The 18,794-nt window shown below is 43.7% G+C and overlaps 1 protein-coding gene across 2 annotated transcripts in view; it reads right to left on the minus strand.

The window, feature by feature from the left end:
• LRP8 (LDL receptor related protein 8) overlaps window positions 1–18,794 on the minus strand; it is a 174,671-nt gene that overhangs the window by 19,008 nt on the left and 136,869 nt on the right. Inside the window, exon 5 of one of the 2 annotated variants that reach the window (XM_069023447.1) lies at window positions 4,957–5,319. The exons of the other annotated variant lie outside the window; for it this stretch is intronic. Coding sequence (XP_068879548.1) covers window positions 4,957–5,319 — 363 coding nt within the window. The remainder of the gene's footprint in view (window positions 1–4,956; window positions 5,320–18,794) is intronic. 2 annotated transcript variants of the gene reach the window in all.

Here is an 18,794-nt window from a genome sequence, read left to right on the forward strand (position 1 = left end):
GTTCATGACTGCTTCAATGGACTTGGTTCTAGTGCATCTTCAGCCAGCAAAAGGCACCAGAGACAGGAAAAACCACAACTGCAGGGCTGGTGGGGGAGGGGAGAAATCCTGTCATTAGAAATACACAGTATTCACATGAGGAAAGTTTGGAAATAGCACTGCTCCTTGGAGAGGAAAGCCATATGCACTATATTCATAAAAAGCTGCAAAGTAAGAAAAAAATCTTAAGCAATAAGCACAGTTATGGGACCAGCTGTGCTGCCACGTTTCAGCTAATAAACCCAGGCACAGGAATGGGAAACCTCAGTGGGACATCTGGGACGGCTGCTCCAAGCTAAGCATGTGGGATCTGCTGCTCTACCAAATGGAGAAAAATGAAGGAGGGAAAGAAACAAAGCTGTGGTCTGGGAGAGTCACAGACCATAGGTCTGGAAGTGGCACCGAGAACTCCTACAGGGAGGCAGAGTCACTTCTGCTTAAACTGTTCCTGGCACGTACAACCACCTGCCTGTGGAAGCCCTGATCATGGAGAGACCACCTTCCTTCCCAAGAAACCCTGACTTCTGCCAAGCTAAACCTTGGCCACTGCAAGGCTTTTCCTGTTGTCTCACTGAAAATTCCTTTGCCACAATTATTTCTTGTCTTCACCCCTAACTTGAAAACCAGTTTGCTTCACCATTTCTGTAGCAACTTCTATGTGTGGAGGTAGGATAGCATGGTCTTCCATTTCTGACTATAAATACTAACCCCTCACAAAAGTGCAACGTAGTTAAAGCCAATGGGGGTTTTGTCTTTTCTAGAGCAGAAACAGGTCTCCAGTTTATCAAGTAAATCTGCATGACAACAGCTACAGATTTGGAAGGCAGCTGTTATAAAACATACAATTGTCCTCAATTGTAATCTTCAAAGCTCTTCTAAAAAGCATAGCTAAATGCTAAGAACAGAAAGATTTCTAATCCTAAAATGAATTAAAATTAAGGAGAATTTTGTAGGAATTGCAAAGACAATGTTGCACAAGCACCACAAGGCTGAGAGAAAAATGACAGCACAATTCTTAGCTCAGTTGCTACAGAGACTGCAAAACACAGATGTGGGGCTGTACAGCTCCACTGCACAAGGCTTTGCTTCAAGAAGAGAAAGAAGTTTGGAGACCAGGCTGGGTTTCCTGGCTCATTTCTCACTCCACCAGAGCTGTGGCAGTTCAGACCTTTGAGCAACAGCCCCTGAAGCTCTTAACAGACATCTAGAAAAGGCAGATACAATAATGGCTCTTACAGATCAGAAAGGCATTAAAATCATGTATGACATTTCTATTTTTTGCTGCATTTTTCAGGAGAATTCTATGTTATCTTGAAGTTGAGACACTAACCCATCTCAGCCCCACTGACAGAGTTGACAGCAGCTTCCCATTAAGGCCATTCCCAAGGCAAAGCCATAACCCAAGAAGAGGGAAGAGCTGTGCTGTTTATTTGCACAAGATGTTCAGAAAATTGCTGTGCTAATTTGGAAGGTTTGAATCAGTGAAATCTCAGTAGTTTTACAGCCATCTCCTCTGCAAATCAAATACAAAACAAATTACCAAAGCCCTGCTAAATTAACAGGCGCCCTCAAAGAGACACACTTCCCATTTACAAATCCTGGGCACAAAGCCTCATTGCTCAAACTCAGTAGATATATTCCAGATTCCAAATCTGAGCCTTAGTTTCTTCTGGTTTCTGTTTTTTTTTGCCTTCCTCCCCAAAAAAGAAAATCCCAACATTTGGAAAAAGCATCAATCCATTTTATAGATGGGGAGACAGAGGCAGGAAAGTGTGAGGTCAGGTCTCAAGGGGTCTGTTTCCTTGCTGTCAGTTGTTAGCATTATTTATTCTCCCTCCTGGATGCCCTTAATGCAACTTGCAAAGGACATTTTAAAATATAACCATTCCAGATTTGGAGACTAATAAATCTAACCTAATGTTAATTTATAAATATACATATATACATATTTGAATATATATGCTATGGAAAAAACCCCAGCCACCCAATGTTCTCACACAGCTTTCCTGAAATGACTCATTCCCTCCTATTTATTTGCTGTCTTGCTGCCAAAACCTGTTCACCAATTGTCACCCTTCATTTCTGCTCTACTCATTTAGCAATCCAAAATGTTTATAACAAATGACAGGTGATGGCCTCATAACTTTTTTTAAAAAGCATTAGCTCCCATCCCTCTGTTTATACTGCACAAACCCCATATGATCCCCATTGCAAGAGAAGAATGTAGGGGGACTGCAGCTTTAATGAAGTCCAGCTGAGGGGCCCATGTGCCATCCCTGTAGCTAAGGGAGAGCAGTGTCACACACCTGTGACTCCCTGCATGCCACATGATACTGATCTCAAACAGAGAATTTCTGGAGAGGAAAAGAATCATAAAGGTTCCTAAATTCTTCAGTCCAGCAGATGGGCAGTGACACTGAGCTTCCAGAGCTCCCAAATGTCCCTTTCTTACTGCAGGTAGGGGCACCCCAGCAACAGCTGCATTTAGGATGGGGAAGCAACATTAATTTTGGCTCTGATCCAGTCAACGCATCGGCTACACGAGCACTCAGTGCTGCAAGGCCTCTCGCGGTTGCTACCTCAACCATGCAGTGCGAATGGCCATGGGCTCACACACCACTGTGGCACTGGGGTGCAAGCAGAACCAGGCACTCTGTGCAGAGGAGCACTGGGGTAGCTAAAACGTGGGGTTTTGAATCTCCCTGTTCCCCAATCCATAGGACTGCAGGCAGCAGAACCAGCTCACATGCTTGTTTCTCCCTGGTAGATAACCCACATTGTGCTGGACTGAGACTTTATGGGAAGAGACCCTTGTGTGCTAAATCTCCACTACTCAGAACTGTCTCATCACTTCTGCCACATTTCCCCCTTTCTCCACTGGTTGTCAGCACCGTGCTGTGCTGCAGCGGTATCCAGCTTCGTCCTCTGCCCTGGGAGCTGCCTCTGGTGCCTCTGGAAGTGCTGCTGGCTGAGGCTGCTCTGCAGCTCAGGGAGGCTGGTGGAGCCGTGCTCCTTTTGGGCCTCATGGCTCGGCACTTTGAGCTCAGCTGGACACGGCTGGTGCCCATCAGACCAAGGAAAGAAGCTGGGGAACAGTGGGCCCTCCGCAGGAAGGTACAAGGGCACAGTCCCACTCCTCTAACCCAGCAGAATGTCAAAATAAATGGGATCTGTGAAAGACTTAAAACATTTCAAGTTGAACAGCAGGGATTGAAATTTAAGAGGCATTTCATCGGAAAACGCCATCAGTGAGCTGCTCCCCTCTTTCTCCACTTGGCAATAGAAGGGAGCTCACCTTTCCCTCTCCTGAGCTGTCCAAACTCAGCCATCCTGTGAAGTTGCTGTTACTGCAGGGAATGCATCCCGTGGGACAGCGATCAGTTCTGCTGGAGTCCGCTGTACCAGACACCAGTTCTTCAGCTGTGTTTGTAACATGGCCCTTGCCACTGTCTCCTGATTCAGAGGGGACACAGGTACAGGACTGCCCACAGGAGGTCTCAGAATGAAAACAGGCACCAACCACCCAGGCTGCCCCAGGCAGAAGTGCCCATCTCCACCAGATGTGCTTCTGCATGGCTTTCTTGAAACAGCCAAGAACCAACTTTATCTCCTGACTCCACAGTCCCTGTGACCCTTCAGACCCTGGCAGGGGTACCTGCAGCCCAAGAACTCTGTCAGCAACTTCATCACCTTCTTGGAGATGAAGGAAAAGACAGCCTACCTAATCCACCCCTCCTTGGGTTGGCAGCCTTATATCCAGCAGCCAAAGCTCCTCTCTTCCTAACAAAACATTTTGGCTTCCCCTATTCAGCTCTTGCCTCTCGTTAAAGAGTCCTTGGCTATTTGAAAGGCATGGCAGCTCCAGGGTAACCTGTGGCTCGTTCCCCTGCTCTCCTGCAGTGCAAACAGTGGTGTCCAGGATTCACTACATCCTCCTCTTGTTAAAGAAGACAATAAATTTACACCTGCTTCTCTCTCTCTGGAAGAGAGTCTGATCCCCAGCTCTTTGAAGAGCTCTCCCACACAGCTGTTCTGAGCTCACCAGCCTGGACTTGGTGTTGTCATGGGTATGAAAAGATGGTGCTGGCAAAAGTGGTAAATTTTCTTAGATACCTTGCAATAATCCCTGGGTTTGCAGCTGGTTGCTGCCTTCGTCCCCAGAGGGGGCCCAATGTCAGAGATGCTAAATATAAACAGCTATGTAAATATTTAATTTCAATCTTGTCATTATGAATATTCTAGCAAAACATTTTGCTCTTGTTTTCTTCTCTCTCCCTCCTCAGGTAAGTGACCAGCTTGAACAGTTTAGTGGCTAAAAATGGATGAAACATTCAAAATACCACACATACCAGCAACAGCATGTTAAATGCATAAAGCCAGCTGAAAAGAAATCCATTATTTATTAGCTCTGTGCCTTTATCAAGCCAAGCTCAAAGTGCATTTCAAACTGGATTCTTCAGAGGTACTTCTCTTGACTGCCTTGTTCAGTATACTCCAATTTCAGAGGCAGAAAATGAATTTTTTTTTTTTTCTGCTGATCATATATTCCCTTTAGCATAGCAGCTCCTAACCTCCAGGCTGTGACCCCACCATGCAGCCCGAGGGCTTTGAACATTTTTCCCATTTTTCACTCCTTGTCTTTCTAGTGAAACAGATCTCTTCTGAGGCACGGTACCATCCAACAGCTCTTACACCTCCTCTCCGGATTCTCAAGGAAAAAGCACAAAAGGAGTATGGAATACACCTGACCCTGCTGGGCTGGGCACCCAGCCATGCCGTGTGGGACAAGCGTTCCTTGTCTGGCACAGCTGCTGCTCAGACATCAAAGCCTTGCCTTCAAACACGGCCCACAGCAGCCTCCTGGCCCTTCCAACCCCAGCCCGGAGAGCCCTGGGCCCTGCCCCTGCAGACACTCACGGCAGTCCTGCTCATCAGACTTGTCCTTGCAGTCCTCATCCCCGTCACACTTCCAGTTGAGGTGGATGCATTCGCCATTCCCGCACTGGAACTCGTGGGCCGCGCATGTGTTGAGGGCCTTGGCGTCGTATCCACACTTCTCCATGGACTCGTCCGACTGATCCTCGCAGTCGGGCTGGTTGTCGCACACCCACAGCTCCGGGATGCACACGCTGTTGTTGCACTGGAACTCGTTGGGGTTGCAGGTCAGAGGGGAGCACTTCCTTTCATCGCTGCCATCCCCGCAGTCATTGTCACCGTCACACACGAAGATGATGGAGATGCACGACTTGTTACTGCACTGGAACTCATTGGGAGAACAGGCTTGGGAATAAAAACAAACAGGTGAGCTGGGAGGTCTCCAACCCAGCCCTCACCACTGCACCAGCTTTAGCACATTAGGGATGTCTGAGGAGAAAGGCACAGAGGCATTACTTTGGCTGTCCTACCCCAAAACATTTCTCCCAGTGATAACCATGTGGTAAGGAGCAGTGCTCCCCTCCCCAGATGGGCCTCAGGATGCATCCTCTAGGGACCATGGGCAACCCTGGAGAAGCAGGGGCAGCAGGGCTGTGGGAACTGCGCGGGGGAGAAGCAGGGGCAGCGCTGCCCTGGCATTGAGGAGCAGCCAGGTGAGTCCTGGGGCAGGAGCAGCAGCACCAATGGGAATGGGCAGGAGGTTGCAGGGAGAGGCTGGGGCTGTGCTGGCAGCGCTGGGGCTCTGCTTGGCACCAAGCTGACATTACCAGCTTCCTGACTTTCATAAGCACAGAATCAGGTTTCAGGATTTCACAGTATGCCTGGTTTTGGACATATTAAGTGGGATGTGTAGGGTAAATATTTAGTGAGTCGAGCATCAATTTAGCTGCAATCTGCCAGTAAGGCCCTTTACAACACGCTGAATGCCTTCCCTGGAAATCACAACTCAACATTAACATACAAATGAGGTGCTTGTCAGATAAAAGCTGAGTAGAGCACTCTCCTCTGCAAGCCTAATGGACAGCTGAAGCAGAGATGCTTGCTCAAATTAAACTCAGGTACTCCAACAAAGTGCAGTTCGAAGTCACTTTATTCCGTCAAGGTGTGGGGGAACCAAAACCCTGGAAGAAATTCTCCCTAAGTACTTTGAGGTAGTTACTTAAAAAAGAATTCTGTTTCCGCAGTTTCAGTCCTCTACAGGGAAGTTATGGCTTTGATAAATTAAAAGTACAATAAATATATGCATATAAATTTACAATAAGACTTTTTTTTTTTTTTTTTTACATTGCACTTGGGAATCTTTTTGTCTTCAGGAGCAGAAGTATTTACTGCCATATCTGCAGAGCCCCTACACTAAACCACACAGTTTAGATGGTACCCATCACAGCAATGGCAATTGCACCTGGAAAGCAGCAGAAACCCTATAAAGGATCTGTCATATCCCAGCTTTCAGCCAGTGACAGGAACCCAGTAGGATTCTACTGCAATATTATGTCTGGTTTATACCTAGGAATAAAGCTGTATTTATCTAGCAGTTAAGAACATATCCACTTGCACAGATGTTTATTTACATTCTGGCTGGCAAACTTGCTGGGCTCTGTATGATAAACTAAGCAGCCTCTCATTTCACATCAGAGCATGAAAAAAAAAAAAAAAATATATATACACACATACATGTATATGCACCTGTCCCCTCCTGCCCTGTGCTCTGTCCCATTTAGTCCCAGGCTTTCCAGATATTACAGCATAGCAATCCACCTAAGCAGAAGAGAAAAGAGGATTGCCTTCCCTGCTGCACAGCTACCATGTGCTGGCCAGGACCCAGGCTCCCTCCAGCAGGGAGGAGCGTTAAAGAGAATCTCAGCTGCCCCACTTGACACCAATCATGAAATGCAACAGAGAGAGGTCAAAGGAGCTGCTCAGGCTCCTTCTGCACTTGGTAAAATATTTTAGATACTGAGATGCCCTCACCAGGCATCTGTCCCTTGGAGCAGCCACAATTTTTCCTCTCCAAACAGAAGGAACTGAGATCAGATAACTAATATTAGGAGGTCAATTCTTCTCATAAGGACCTGAAATACAAACACAGTCTGGTGGAGAAGCATCTAAAAACCTTCCTCTTTTGCATGGCAGAATTGAGACCATTAAAATGCTCTGATTTTCACCCAGATTCTGATTTTTTTCTCCATTCAGCAAATTTTTCTACCCTTACCCCATAACTAGAAATAATCTATTAACCCTACTGATCAGTACACAGCTATATAACTTAACATTGTCTTCAGCAGGGCCATAATATGGAACTGCATACAGAACATTCCTCCATAAAGTGGAAATTTAAGGTAAGAGTTATAATCTTACCAATCTATTTTAAAATGGTAGGGGAAAACAGGAATTTTTCTAAAGCTATGTACAGCTTCTGTAACAGATAAAAGGCTGAGAAGAAGAAATTGGTTTTCTGGCATTATTTTGATGAATCTCAGAAACAGATCAGAGAGAAAAATCTTGCATAGTCTTTTGATCCCTAATGTTTGGGCAAGATTGTAATGATTTGCACACTCCAAATGTGCATAAATTTCCTTTCCACCAACTGTAATGAGCCCCTCCTTCCCCCCTTGTTGTTTTCCTGGTCCCACCTCCACCCCTCCTCCTGTTTGTACGTATTTCCCTTCAGAAATCTGCTGTATTGGCCAATTAGAGACTGATAAACATAGGAGTGGGATACAGACAATGGAAGTTTGCACAAAGCTCCTCCTCTGCACCCCCAAATCCCAGTACAGATATAAAATTACTGATAATCACAGCCAGAAAGTAGAAACAGTTCAACTTTTGTTACCTCTCATGAGGACTTTCTCAGTGAAGCCTGAGAATTGCTAGCTAGAAAAATTGCATGGTCATGATTATTTTATTTCTTTTTAAACATTAAGTTCAGTGTGATGTCAGCACTAGAGACTACAAGCTCTCTCTCCATGAAACAAGCACAGCAGCTTGGCTCTTGGTAACCCCCTCTCCACCCCCATAGTCCTTAGGGGGGGATCAAGCAGTTCCTTCTGGGTCACACCTGCCTGCAGCAGAGAGCTCCATCCATCCCTCCCGTGTGCTCTGCTGCTGCCGTGGGAGGGCACATAACGCGCCAACACCTCTCACCCTTCCCTCATCCTCCCTGACAGCTGAAATCCTCAGGGCACGCCAGGGTAAGGCAGAGGCTGCAGCTCCCAGCGCTGGGGGGATGCTCTGGCACACACGGGCACGGGGAGCAGAGCTGTCCCCGGGTGCCTGGGCAGGAGCCGCTGCCGGGAGCCTGCGGCACCGCCTGGCGCCGGAGCCAAGAGCACAAGAGATAAAGCACTGCAATGATCTTACACAGCACCTGGAGAGATGGACATGGGGCAGCAAAGTCCCAGGGACAGTTAACTTCACATCCCCTTTCATAAATCTGTCAGGGTACCTCGCAGCCCCATCGCTACAGTATTTCACTGCCCCCAGACCATTTCAGTAGAAAATGTGCCAATAGTAGTTCAATGATCACTGGGGTATTTTTTGACTTGAGCAATTTGTTTGCATTCTCCAAATTTGCTACCTGTCCTATTGTAGGCTGATTCACTCAAGACCAAGGCAAATATTAATTTGCTTTCTTTAGCACAGAAGAAATTAATAAATGTTGTACTTTAAGGTGCAAAACCTACTTCAAACATGAGTGATCCCAATAGAAATCTTGGAAATGTTTGTCAAGACGTGTTCAATCAACAGTCTTCAATGCATAACTATAAGAACAGTTTAGTGTAGAGCACTGTAATGTGTAAAGGTTCTTCACAGTTTTAGGAAGTAAAATATCACACATAAATGATTGTGTAGATGTGATTTTGCCTATAGACAAAATATACCAGAGGTATTCTGCATTAATTTCTACCCTGTGCTATGTGCCAATCTGTAAAGCACAACTGTCACAGTTTTTGCCTCACATCCTGCAGCTGCAGTCTTGTCACATCTCTTGAGGAGAGTGGAGCAGAAGCAGCCTTGGGATAGAGGAAGTTAAAAATAATAAAATAACAGAAGATCAGAGAGATTGCAGTTGTGGAGTTAGTGTTTCAGTACTGGCTGGTTCTCTTTTGCCCAGAGCCAGGATTTAACCAGAGGCTTTAGTTAAAGTCTGGCACAGCAGGAACAATCTTAGCTCAGGCATGGCACCAAAAATTCAGATAATTCTGCCACATGCTTTTAAAGTGCTTTTAGAAAAAGCAGAATGCTCTCAAGATGTAGAATTCTCTAACAATACCGGGCGCTCATTAAAAACTGTCATTTCCAAAAATATATATTTGTACGTAACATTTCTACAATAGACAACTCTACCAAGCATGGATCCTCAAATCTGGGTAAAATTGAAAAAATTTAATAAATGGTATATCCATCATTCACAGGAGCTGGGAATTATGTACAAGGGACTATAACTGCTGTCATTGCTAATCTCTAATTAAAGATTTTATAGCTTTTCAGTAAGAGTCAGGTATTTAATTCATCTCCTCCAATAGAACAATTTCCACTTGAAATTACATGAATGGCTTAAAGAAAGATAATTATTTGGTAAAATTTGTGGCAAAGTGGATAGCAGCAATTATCTACTGATGGTGAAGACAAGAAGATAAGATGAATTATTACACCGTATTTTTCTGATACTGTCCCCAAAGCAACTTAAAAAAAAAAAGTGTCTCAAAATTTATGTTTGTTTAAATCTGATAATGGATCTTCTAAAGCAGGCAAAGGATGATTTGTGCATACCAACATTTGCATCACAGAGGGAGAGATCTGCTGTTGATTCATGGCTGCTTCAACACTGGCAGGAGAGGCTGGTGGACTTGAGGAACTCTCCCAAGCTCTGAGGTTTAGGATTTGAGCTCTGCAGGGCTGAGGGGTAGAAGTCCTGAACTCCACCTGCCCAGGTTTTCTGCCCTAAATGCAAGCCCAGCTCCCCCAGCCCACAGGGACCAATCTCTGAGCTGGGCCATGGATAAGGAGGTCACAGAGTGCAGACAGGGTAGATTATGTTGGAACTCCCAGCTACCAGCATTGTCAGCATGTTAGGTTTGCTTAACTAGTATTTATTTTCAGGCTTAATTCTGTCTAAATTATTTATTTTGCCTGCCATCAACTGCTTACCAAATACCTGAATTTTCATACAAATCTTCCATCAAATGCCAGTCTTTAAAGTGTGGATTTGTGCCTGGAAGGACAAGTTTCCCATGGAAAGCTGCCCTCCAGGAAGGACAGCAAAAGAGATGGAGGTAAATGAAGATGACCTTGAAGCTCATTGCTCTGAAAAAATGACAGGCCTCCCATGGAGGGAATAATGCAGTGGAATTGCAGCCTCACTCCCAACAGTGGTTGTTGCTATGGTGATTGATACCGAAAAGCCCATCTAGATGGAGCCTGCAGAAGGAATAGTAATTCCTGATATTGTTCAAATCACTAATGGAGCTAAGGAGCCAGCTCACGCACTCCTGCAAATTAATATTTGCATGTGCCCGCTGCCTTTGTCACACACTGCCCTCAAACACAAATCAGTCATGTTCCCATTCTCTGCAGCAGTATTTGCATAGTATTAGTTAATTATAACCCAGCAACCAGATGCCAAAGTCCCTGCTGACAAATAATAGTTGATTCAAAAATGTATGTGCTGATTTAGAATGTATTTCCTGAGACTCATATATTCATTCCAAGTGGTTTAATTATCTGAAAACAGAATTAATTATGACCCCCAATTTACAGAGAGAAGCAGTTCATGTACAAAGGTATGCACACTCTGCACTGTCTTTAATTTTACGTATGTGCAATAAGGTTGCAACTCATACCTGCAGTTTCCTTGATTTTCCTTCAGACCAGGAAAGGGTTAGGAAGTTTATCAGAGCTTCTTCTGGCTAAATGACTGAAAATGACCTCAAAATAAGAACAAGTGAATCCAGTGTAGAGGGTTTAAGGGTAAAATAAAGCAGCTTGAAAGACAAAAATGGATGGTCAAAATACCAGAGGTTAATACTGTCCTGCTTTTGTGCCAATCCAAGACACCCCATGGGGATCTCATGAGGATGAAGACATTATTATTACTCTTTTATATTCTAACTGGAATAGAATCAGCTGAATCAGACTGGAGATGTTTGGTACTAGCCAAAATTTAACTGGAAGAAAAAATAACGCTGTGATGTGTCTAGTGAGTATCTTTCCTGACTTTGAAAATTGGAGCCTGTACAGGACAAGCTCACTCCCATTCCCTTAGACATGACTTGCTTATTAAAATGGCAATTTTACAAATTATACCAGTTTGGCAAATCCCTCAGAAACATCTGATAATAGCCATTAAACTAACAGCTGCTCTCATATTATCACACAAAATTCTGTATTTCTGAGGAATATATGAACGTTCAGCAAGCAGAACAGGACATTACTGAGCTGGACTTCATCCTGGGACAGTGCACACAAATCCCACATTACTGCACACACTGAAACCTCTTGGATTCAGCAGGACTCTCTGTGGTTATCCATTTTCTGCACAGGATTTCTGTGCACAGCATTTTCTGCATGACCAGGATTTAATTTTGCCATTTCAGAGTTAAAATCACAGACACTTTGCCAGGAAAAGCCAATCCATGGATGCCACCTTCCACCCATTGGGCAGATTCCCACTCTGTGCTCATCTGCTGTCACAGAGACATGACCTGCCTGTTTTCCCCCTTGTTTTCTGGCTCCTTATGTCCCGCTCAGGAGAGAGACTTCATCAGAATCCTAAAAGCTACACTCCAATCACACTGGCAAATGACAGCACAATTGGGTTTATTTTTAGAAAACGTGGGAAAGGCAAGGAATCCCAGCCCATGGCTCTACAGCCATGTCACTGGCCTGCCACTTTCTCCTTACCTTTACCTGTTCCTAAGCACAGGGATGGTAGCAGTTTAACCAGTTGGAAGGCTGAGCCATTTCCCCAGAATCAATCAAGTCATTTATAAGTTACTGCCATAACTAAGCAGGGAATCCTGGAGGTTGCTGACTCACAGGTTTGAACTCACCTGAGCAGTGAGGGACAAAACAGAGCTCACACTGCAAGCAGTGAGGTCAGTACCCCATAAAATTTCCACTTCCACTAATTTACTTTGCTTGATGGGAACTGTCTGTAAGAGGAGCTATTGCTTCTAATTGCAGTTTGCTTCACTATTAAACATTCACTGCATTTGGAACATGCACTGTTAACTCTTCTGGAGCACAGGCAAAACAAGGCAAGGCTGAGAGCTTTGCCTTCTCAACCCCCCAGTTTACCCAACCATGTCTCACATTTCTCTAGGAACAGTGATCCAAAGTGAGCTTGAATGTAGGCTCAATAACAATTAAAAAGGTGCTTTTGAAATAAAATGGTTTGCAAGACAACTGATCTGAAGGGAGAAGTACTGAAAAAAAGAAGCATTGAGGATGCAATGAGGCAATTGGCAGAATTTGGTGTAGCCCCATTCAAGGTTATGAACATAAGCACATCCTATAATGACCAAGGCCATAAACACAAGACCCCTGTGGTGATTTTGGGAGGGGAAGAAACTGACAGACTGCTCAGGAAACAACCAGACCCTGACTGCTTTCAGTTATGTGATAATTAGGGGGCACAGCTATTACATGATATAGACAACGTACCTATGTACCCACAATTCCAGAAAAGAATGGCAATTGTTTATGAAAAAACAGTATTAGATTTTCTACTCAAATGGAAAATTTAATCACTGAGTGGCACTCACTGCAATTAAACCTGCAAGGGTCGTGTGCTGACTGTGCTCACATTAACAGCAATGAGATTTCCATGGCATTAGGATTTGCCTTGCAGTTTCTGTGACTTGGGAACAGAAAGAAACACTTCCCTGGATTTGGGCTGAGATGAAGACTCACATGTTCAACACGAGCAATTATTTTAAAGTTATTGGAACAAAGAAGGGTAATGAAGTGTTTATTGTGAGCTAAACCTTTCTCAATACATTTATCAAACAAATTTCTTTGCAAAGTAAAAGCAAAGTTAATCCAACCATTATATCATCCTCTGTAGGAAAGGAGTGTATTTCAGCCACTAAGACGACTTTCAGATGTTGTTTTATCTGTTAATATGACTCATAAACCAACTTCTTTTTTTTTTTCTCTTGCATCAAACATGACATGGTCCTCTCCTGCGTAGGACTGTGCTGAGTTCAGGCTACTGATTTTGATTTAGCCTTCAGATCATATGCTCAGGAAGCAGAACTGTTAATTAGTGTAACACATATGTACTGGTGGCCACTGCAGGATGCAACTCCTACCCACATATCTGCCATCATAGCATCATCACCGGCACTGCCAGATACAGAAGATTTCCCTGAATAAAACTAAACAGATCCTTGCTTTTTGGATGAATAGGCTCAAAATTATAGCTGCATTCTTATGAAGAAAGCACTTCAGGGACATGAAGTACAATTGCATTTGGCAATAAGAGATGTAATTCCTTGACTATTCCAACTCTAGGAGCTCTAACTGTTGAAAGACAGACTACCCAAAAGATAAACATAATTACAGGCCAATTTTTGCTCCTCTGTCAGTATGATGTGAGATTGGAAAGAAGAATCAGAGCCAGTGTCTCCTGCTAAAGTGCAGAAAGCGTGGCAGGACAAAGCTCGTGTGGGTGCGACAGGTATCCTGCAGTCCAGCACTATTAAGCTTTAGTTTGAATTATCCACAAATCTGTGTATAAAAGCAGGTCTTTCATAGCCCTTTTCCAGAACCCTGTGAACAACGATCCTTTGGGGTGTGAAGGATGTGTCTGTGTGAGGGGTGTGAGTGTGCTCGTGCTGCTCTTTGCTCTTTCCCTCGTGCTCCTTCAGAGAAATGCTGCAGAAGTACCACTGCTGCATTGTCTTGTTTTCAGATTGTGTTTTCATCTACTCTGCTTTAGAGAATAAATTATTCATGAAACACTGATAAGAGAAGTGAGAAGAATCAGCACAGGGCCACCCCCAAAGCCCCACTCCATGCTGGAAGCTCCATCTGCAGATGTGCCACATCTTCCTTCATAAAGCTAAGCTCAAGAGACAGCAGCAGGGAAAGCAAAGCCATTTTGCCCTCACCTTCTGCAGGTAGAGCCCTGGCACAGCTTGGGCCATGGCTTTAGGGTTTAATTCTGGATTTACACAATGACTGTCTTACCTCTAACTTAAGTTCACACACTGTTTAATTATGTTTAATTACAACAAGCATCCAATATTAAACATGCAACTACCTTCACTTTTCCTGTCAGCATACGATTAAAAGTAACTCCCAATCTCTCTTTTTTCGTGCCATTTTGTTCTGAAGGAACTCAGGACAAATATGATTATGGGCTGAGATTTTTCCTAAATAACAATGGGGATTTTTCTGCAAATTACTACTGCTTTTGAAGGAGCTCTAATACTTTAAGCAGTGATAAAGTGGCAGCTGTACATGTTCAATTTCTGAGAGCCAGGGCATAATGCACAAGCATTAATCCCTCCAGCTGTCCAGTAATTAAACATCATGTAAAGCCCAGAGGATATCATTGCTGTGCTACCTTATCTTATTTATGAAGGACTTGCATTTGTTAAATCTAGCAATTCTTTTTCCCTTCTTGGAAATAATTGTAAATTCTTCCAGCATGGCAAGGGCAGTGAAGCTACAGCTACCCTCAGTAAAATGCCAGGAATTTCAGACCAGCCATGTTTCTTTTCATCACATACTAAAATAATAATGAATAATGATAGTGGATAAATATTTCCTTTACAGGCATGACTGTGATACTATGGGCTTTAACCCTGTTAAAATTGGTGGGTTTCTCAGGGAGAACACATGACAAAATCTGATCCTTTGGGTTTGATGTCCCTCTGAGCTGACTGAGGGACAGCACATCACTGTGCACTTGGCCTTTAATGAAGGCAGTGAACAGAACTTTGACAAAAGCATACATTCATCAAACTGCAATGAAAAATAAAATCAGTGCTGCATTATCACCAAGTTAAAAGGTCTCAGTAGGATCAGTGGAGATCTGGAATGGACTGGATCAGTATGGTCAAATCCCAATAGGCAGCACTGGAAGTGTGACTCAGATGCAGAACACAGGTACCTTTTACTGCACAAAGAAGAAAACAGTGCTGAGACAACTGATGCTCTTTATAGTTAGAAGACAATGATAAAAGATGATAAAACACTTTAAGTGTCAACAGAAAGGTCACTTCACGTGTGTGTAGGTGCAGGAGCAGAGTGGGGGAAGGTGGCTTTAAATCAGCTTTGCAATTTCCCCCCTTCAGCTGGTTCAGCACCAGGTGGATCTGCTGGAGGGATGAACAGCTTTAGCCTGCTTTAAATTCTGCCTTCAGCCAGTGGTTCTCAGGTGACCTGAGGGCTGTTGAGCAGGCACTGGAAGGAGTTAACTCAGTTTTCTGCACTTGGACCTTCCAAGAAAAGGACTCCTCATTTGGAGGGACTGCTGCTTTTTATGGAGAATAACACATGAGCCTGGAGCTTTGCCAGGAGAAGTGGGAAGTTACCACCTGAGGAGCCTGTAAATGATCTATGTACACCACGGAAACGTGAAGGCTGTGAGCTGCCATGGCAGGGACACATGGTTACAGCTGAGCACACCTGTGCTTACTGTGGTTTCCCTTATGAATTTAAAAATCCTTTATCCAGTTTGTTCATTTTTAATCTGGCATATCATCATATAATAAGGCTGAAAATCTAGAACTAATTGGGAGATATGTGGTCAGCAATGAAAAGCCTGAAGACCAAGGTCCAAAAGAAGATACTCTGGGTAACAAGGCTATGACTGTCATGAGGCTCCTGCAGGAATTCCTGGCACTCTCCTCAGCCAACTGCACAAGGTCATTGTATGTCCATTGCCTGCACAAGTTCACATGGATCACTGTCTCTGTGCTGTAGTTTTGCAGAATAAACCATGGTATGGGTAAATAGCTTATTCTGCTATCAATATATTAATGAATACATCATTTCACTGCATCTGACTGTTGGGAAAGGGAAAAATTGTGCACTTCCACCTCCTCATCTGAAAGACACAATTTCCATATTCAGTGTAAGCAGTGGTTCAGGTGAGAACCAGTGGCACAGACAGAAGAGATGGGGCCAGAGCCTTGAGCATCTCTTTTGAGTATCCCAGTGCTCTGTCAGGAGGAACATTAAAGGGGTTCAGTGCCATTTCAGCTGGTACAGGATCGCAGCTCTTCTGTTCTGAAGCCACTCTCAAGTGCTCTCTGCATTCCTGAGCAGCTGACAAAACACTGTTACTGTCTCTCTTAGCAGAGATTTAACAAGTTCTGCAGTAGTTAGCCAAGTCCAGACTGACCCTAAGTTGTGTTGCTTTAATTACAGCCTCTCATATTTAATTTCTCTTTTAGTCTCAGTAAACACATTCCTAAGCTTGTCCAATCCATTGTGACAAAGGTTGGGTGTACTGGGAGCAGAAAACCTTCACCAGGGAAATAAGGATGCTGCCAGCACCTCCAAGCCAGCAAATTCAAGACTGCCAACCCTGACCTATGACTACAACACACCTGGTATTGCAAAGACTCAAATTACTTCTGCTCCAAAAACTGAAAAATATGATTTTTTTTATATAGTTTTATTTTTAAAAGGCAGATATTTGCATTTTCAAAAATTGTTTGTGCACTGGAAGTCAGTAGTGTTCCTAAAGCCTGTCTGTTGGAAGTCAATTATTCAGGCAGATGGGCACTTAACTACCCACGTGCAAGGATTACTACCTGCAATTAATCCCTGGTACAACTACAGCCTGTGCAGACACAAATCTGGATCCCTAATCACTGGTGCTTTATCCACTGCAGGTGGAAGAATTTTCCATTTCCGTCGCTTCCTTGACAAGTTCTTCCACAGGGTGAAAATCACACCATTTTGTCTCCTTGTTCAGATTCCCTACTTTTGTCCCTGAGTCTCTGAACAGCTGCTTTCTCCCCCCAGCTGGCTGTGCCAATGTCTGCACTGGATACATTTCACATGGATTCAAAAAGCAATGATATCATTCTGAGAGGAAAAATCCAGCAATATATGGTCCTATATATAAGGTCCAGAGCAGTAGCTGGAAAGGAAACTGCTGGAGGAGGAAGCACCATAATACATGTACACTGTTCCTACAGTTTTGGATGATTCTATACCATAACCATTACTGTCCTCTCCTGCAGGAGATCCTCCCTTAACTTGGGCTGTGAACATTCTGACACAGGGACAGGTCCTTGCACAGCCTCAGCACAACCAAACTTTGCTCCTGGATACCAGCACAATCCTGTTACTGGTACAAATTACCAATGCAGAAATGCAGACATAAATAAGGTTCATAAACTCTGTATTAAATCCTCTTGAAGAATTATAAATCTAAGAGCCAGTTATTCCTATCAAAAAATAAGAGTATACACAACTAAAATATTTTTGAAGTGTCACATGAGGTTGCAGTAATAGCTTTGTTAACATGGATTTAGAAAGAGCTTAGGGGTTTTTCTTCTGGATGCCCTCACTCACACCATCTTCAATTCATCATCCATTTGTTTATTGCACATGCAGGCTGCCACCACAGAAATTATTCTGAGCACAAATAAATCCCCTTCTAAACATCTATCCAGCAAGATGTGTTATTTATAGACAAGTTGGTCAGCTCTGTGAGAAGTGCAGCCTCTGTGACAGGATGCTCTGCTCCAAAGGGCTGTGGGTGACAGGCAGTGCTGAAGCTTCTCATAAAATGAGAATAAAAACATGAGTGCAGAGATAAAATTAACAAAACAAAGAGAAGAAGGGGTCTGAAATGGTCAGGATACTGTGTGCTGCTGAGATAAGAGGAAACAGAGAAAGGAGGATTCTAAACAGAGAAGAAATGGGAATGTTAACAGAGTACCAGTGGATAGGTTTAGTGAGGTTTATCAGATTTGGATAAGAGAGAGGATAGCTATCAATCCCCCACAAGCTCCCAGCTGAAAAAGCTCACACAATTGTTCTCATCCACGAGGAAAAGACCTTCATTTGACAGGCAACCTCCCTGAAAGTGCTCCCACTATAGCCATTCAGCAGTGCCTCCTGTTTCCCTCTCAAAGAGGGTTTTGACCTCTGAAAGATGCTGAGTTGAGATCTTAGGACTGAAAGCTTTTGATGTTTGCACCCACCCAGGATGCTCCGAGTTTGCCTATCAGTGCCTTTTCCCATGGTCCTTGTGCCAGGGAATGGCCCATCCCACATCCAGACTCAGCAGAGATTTCCAGTGTGTGGGGAAAACAGTCATTAGGAACTGGTTGAAAGCTACTAATTCATTTCTCACAAATTACCCAACAACCATCAAAATGGTTATTTGTCCTTGGATTAAATTTCCATTTTTAAGAACCTGCACATGCACTAAAACTGGAAGATCAGTAAGAGCAGAGATGCTGAAACATCCAGAGGAGAAACACTCAGCTATTTCCAAACCCATTAATAGCATCATTATGCTGAAATTATGTGGCATTCAGAAGATATTTACATTCATTTTGGGGGTTAGTAAAAAAAAGTTCAGAGCAATTTCAAGTAGATTTTTATTGTAACTAAAAGACTCCGTGAGACCACTCCCACTGGTGTGAGCAGCAGCAGCATTAAATCAAGGGAGGCAGCCACCAGTGTAAAAATTGTTCTAATTTCACTCACTCATATCAGGAAAATAGCAATTACAATTATCTCCTGAATTTGTCTCTAATTCAAGCCTCTCATTCAAAAAAAAAAAAAAATGTACATGCTAAAGAGAAAAGACTTAAGAGTTTCACACAGAAAACAAATAA

Source organism: Aphelocoma coerulescens, chromosome 8, assembly GCF_041296385.1.
Source record: "Aphelocoma coerulescens isolate FSJ_1873_10779 chromosome 8, UR_Acoe_1.0, whole genome shotgun sequence".
NCBI classification, from domain to species: Eukaryota; Metazoa; Chordata; class Aves; order Passeriformes; family Corvidae; genus Aphelocoma; species Aphelocoma coerulescens.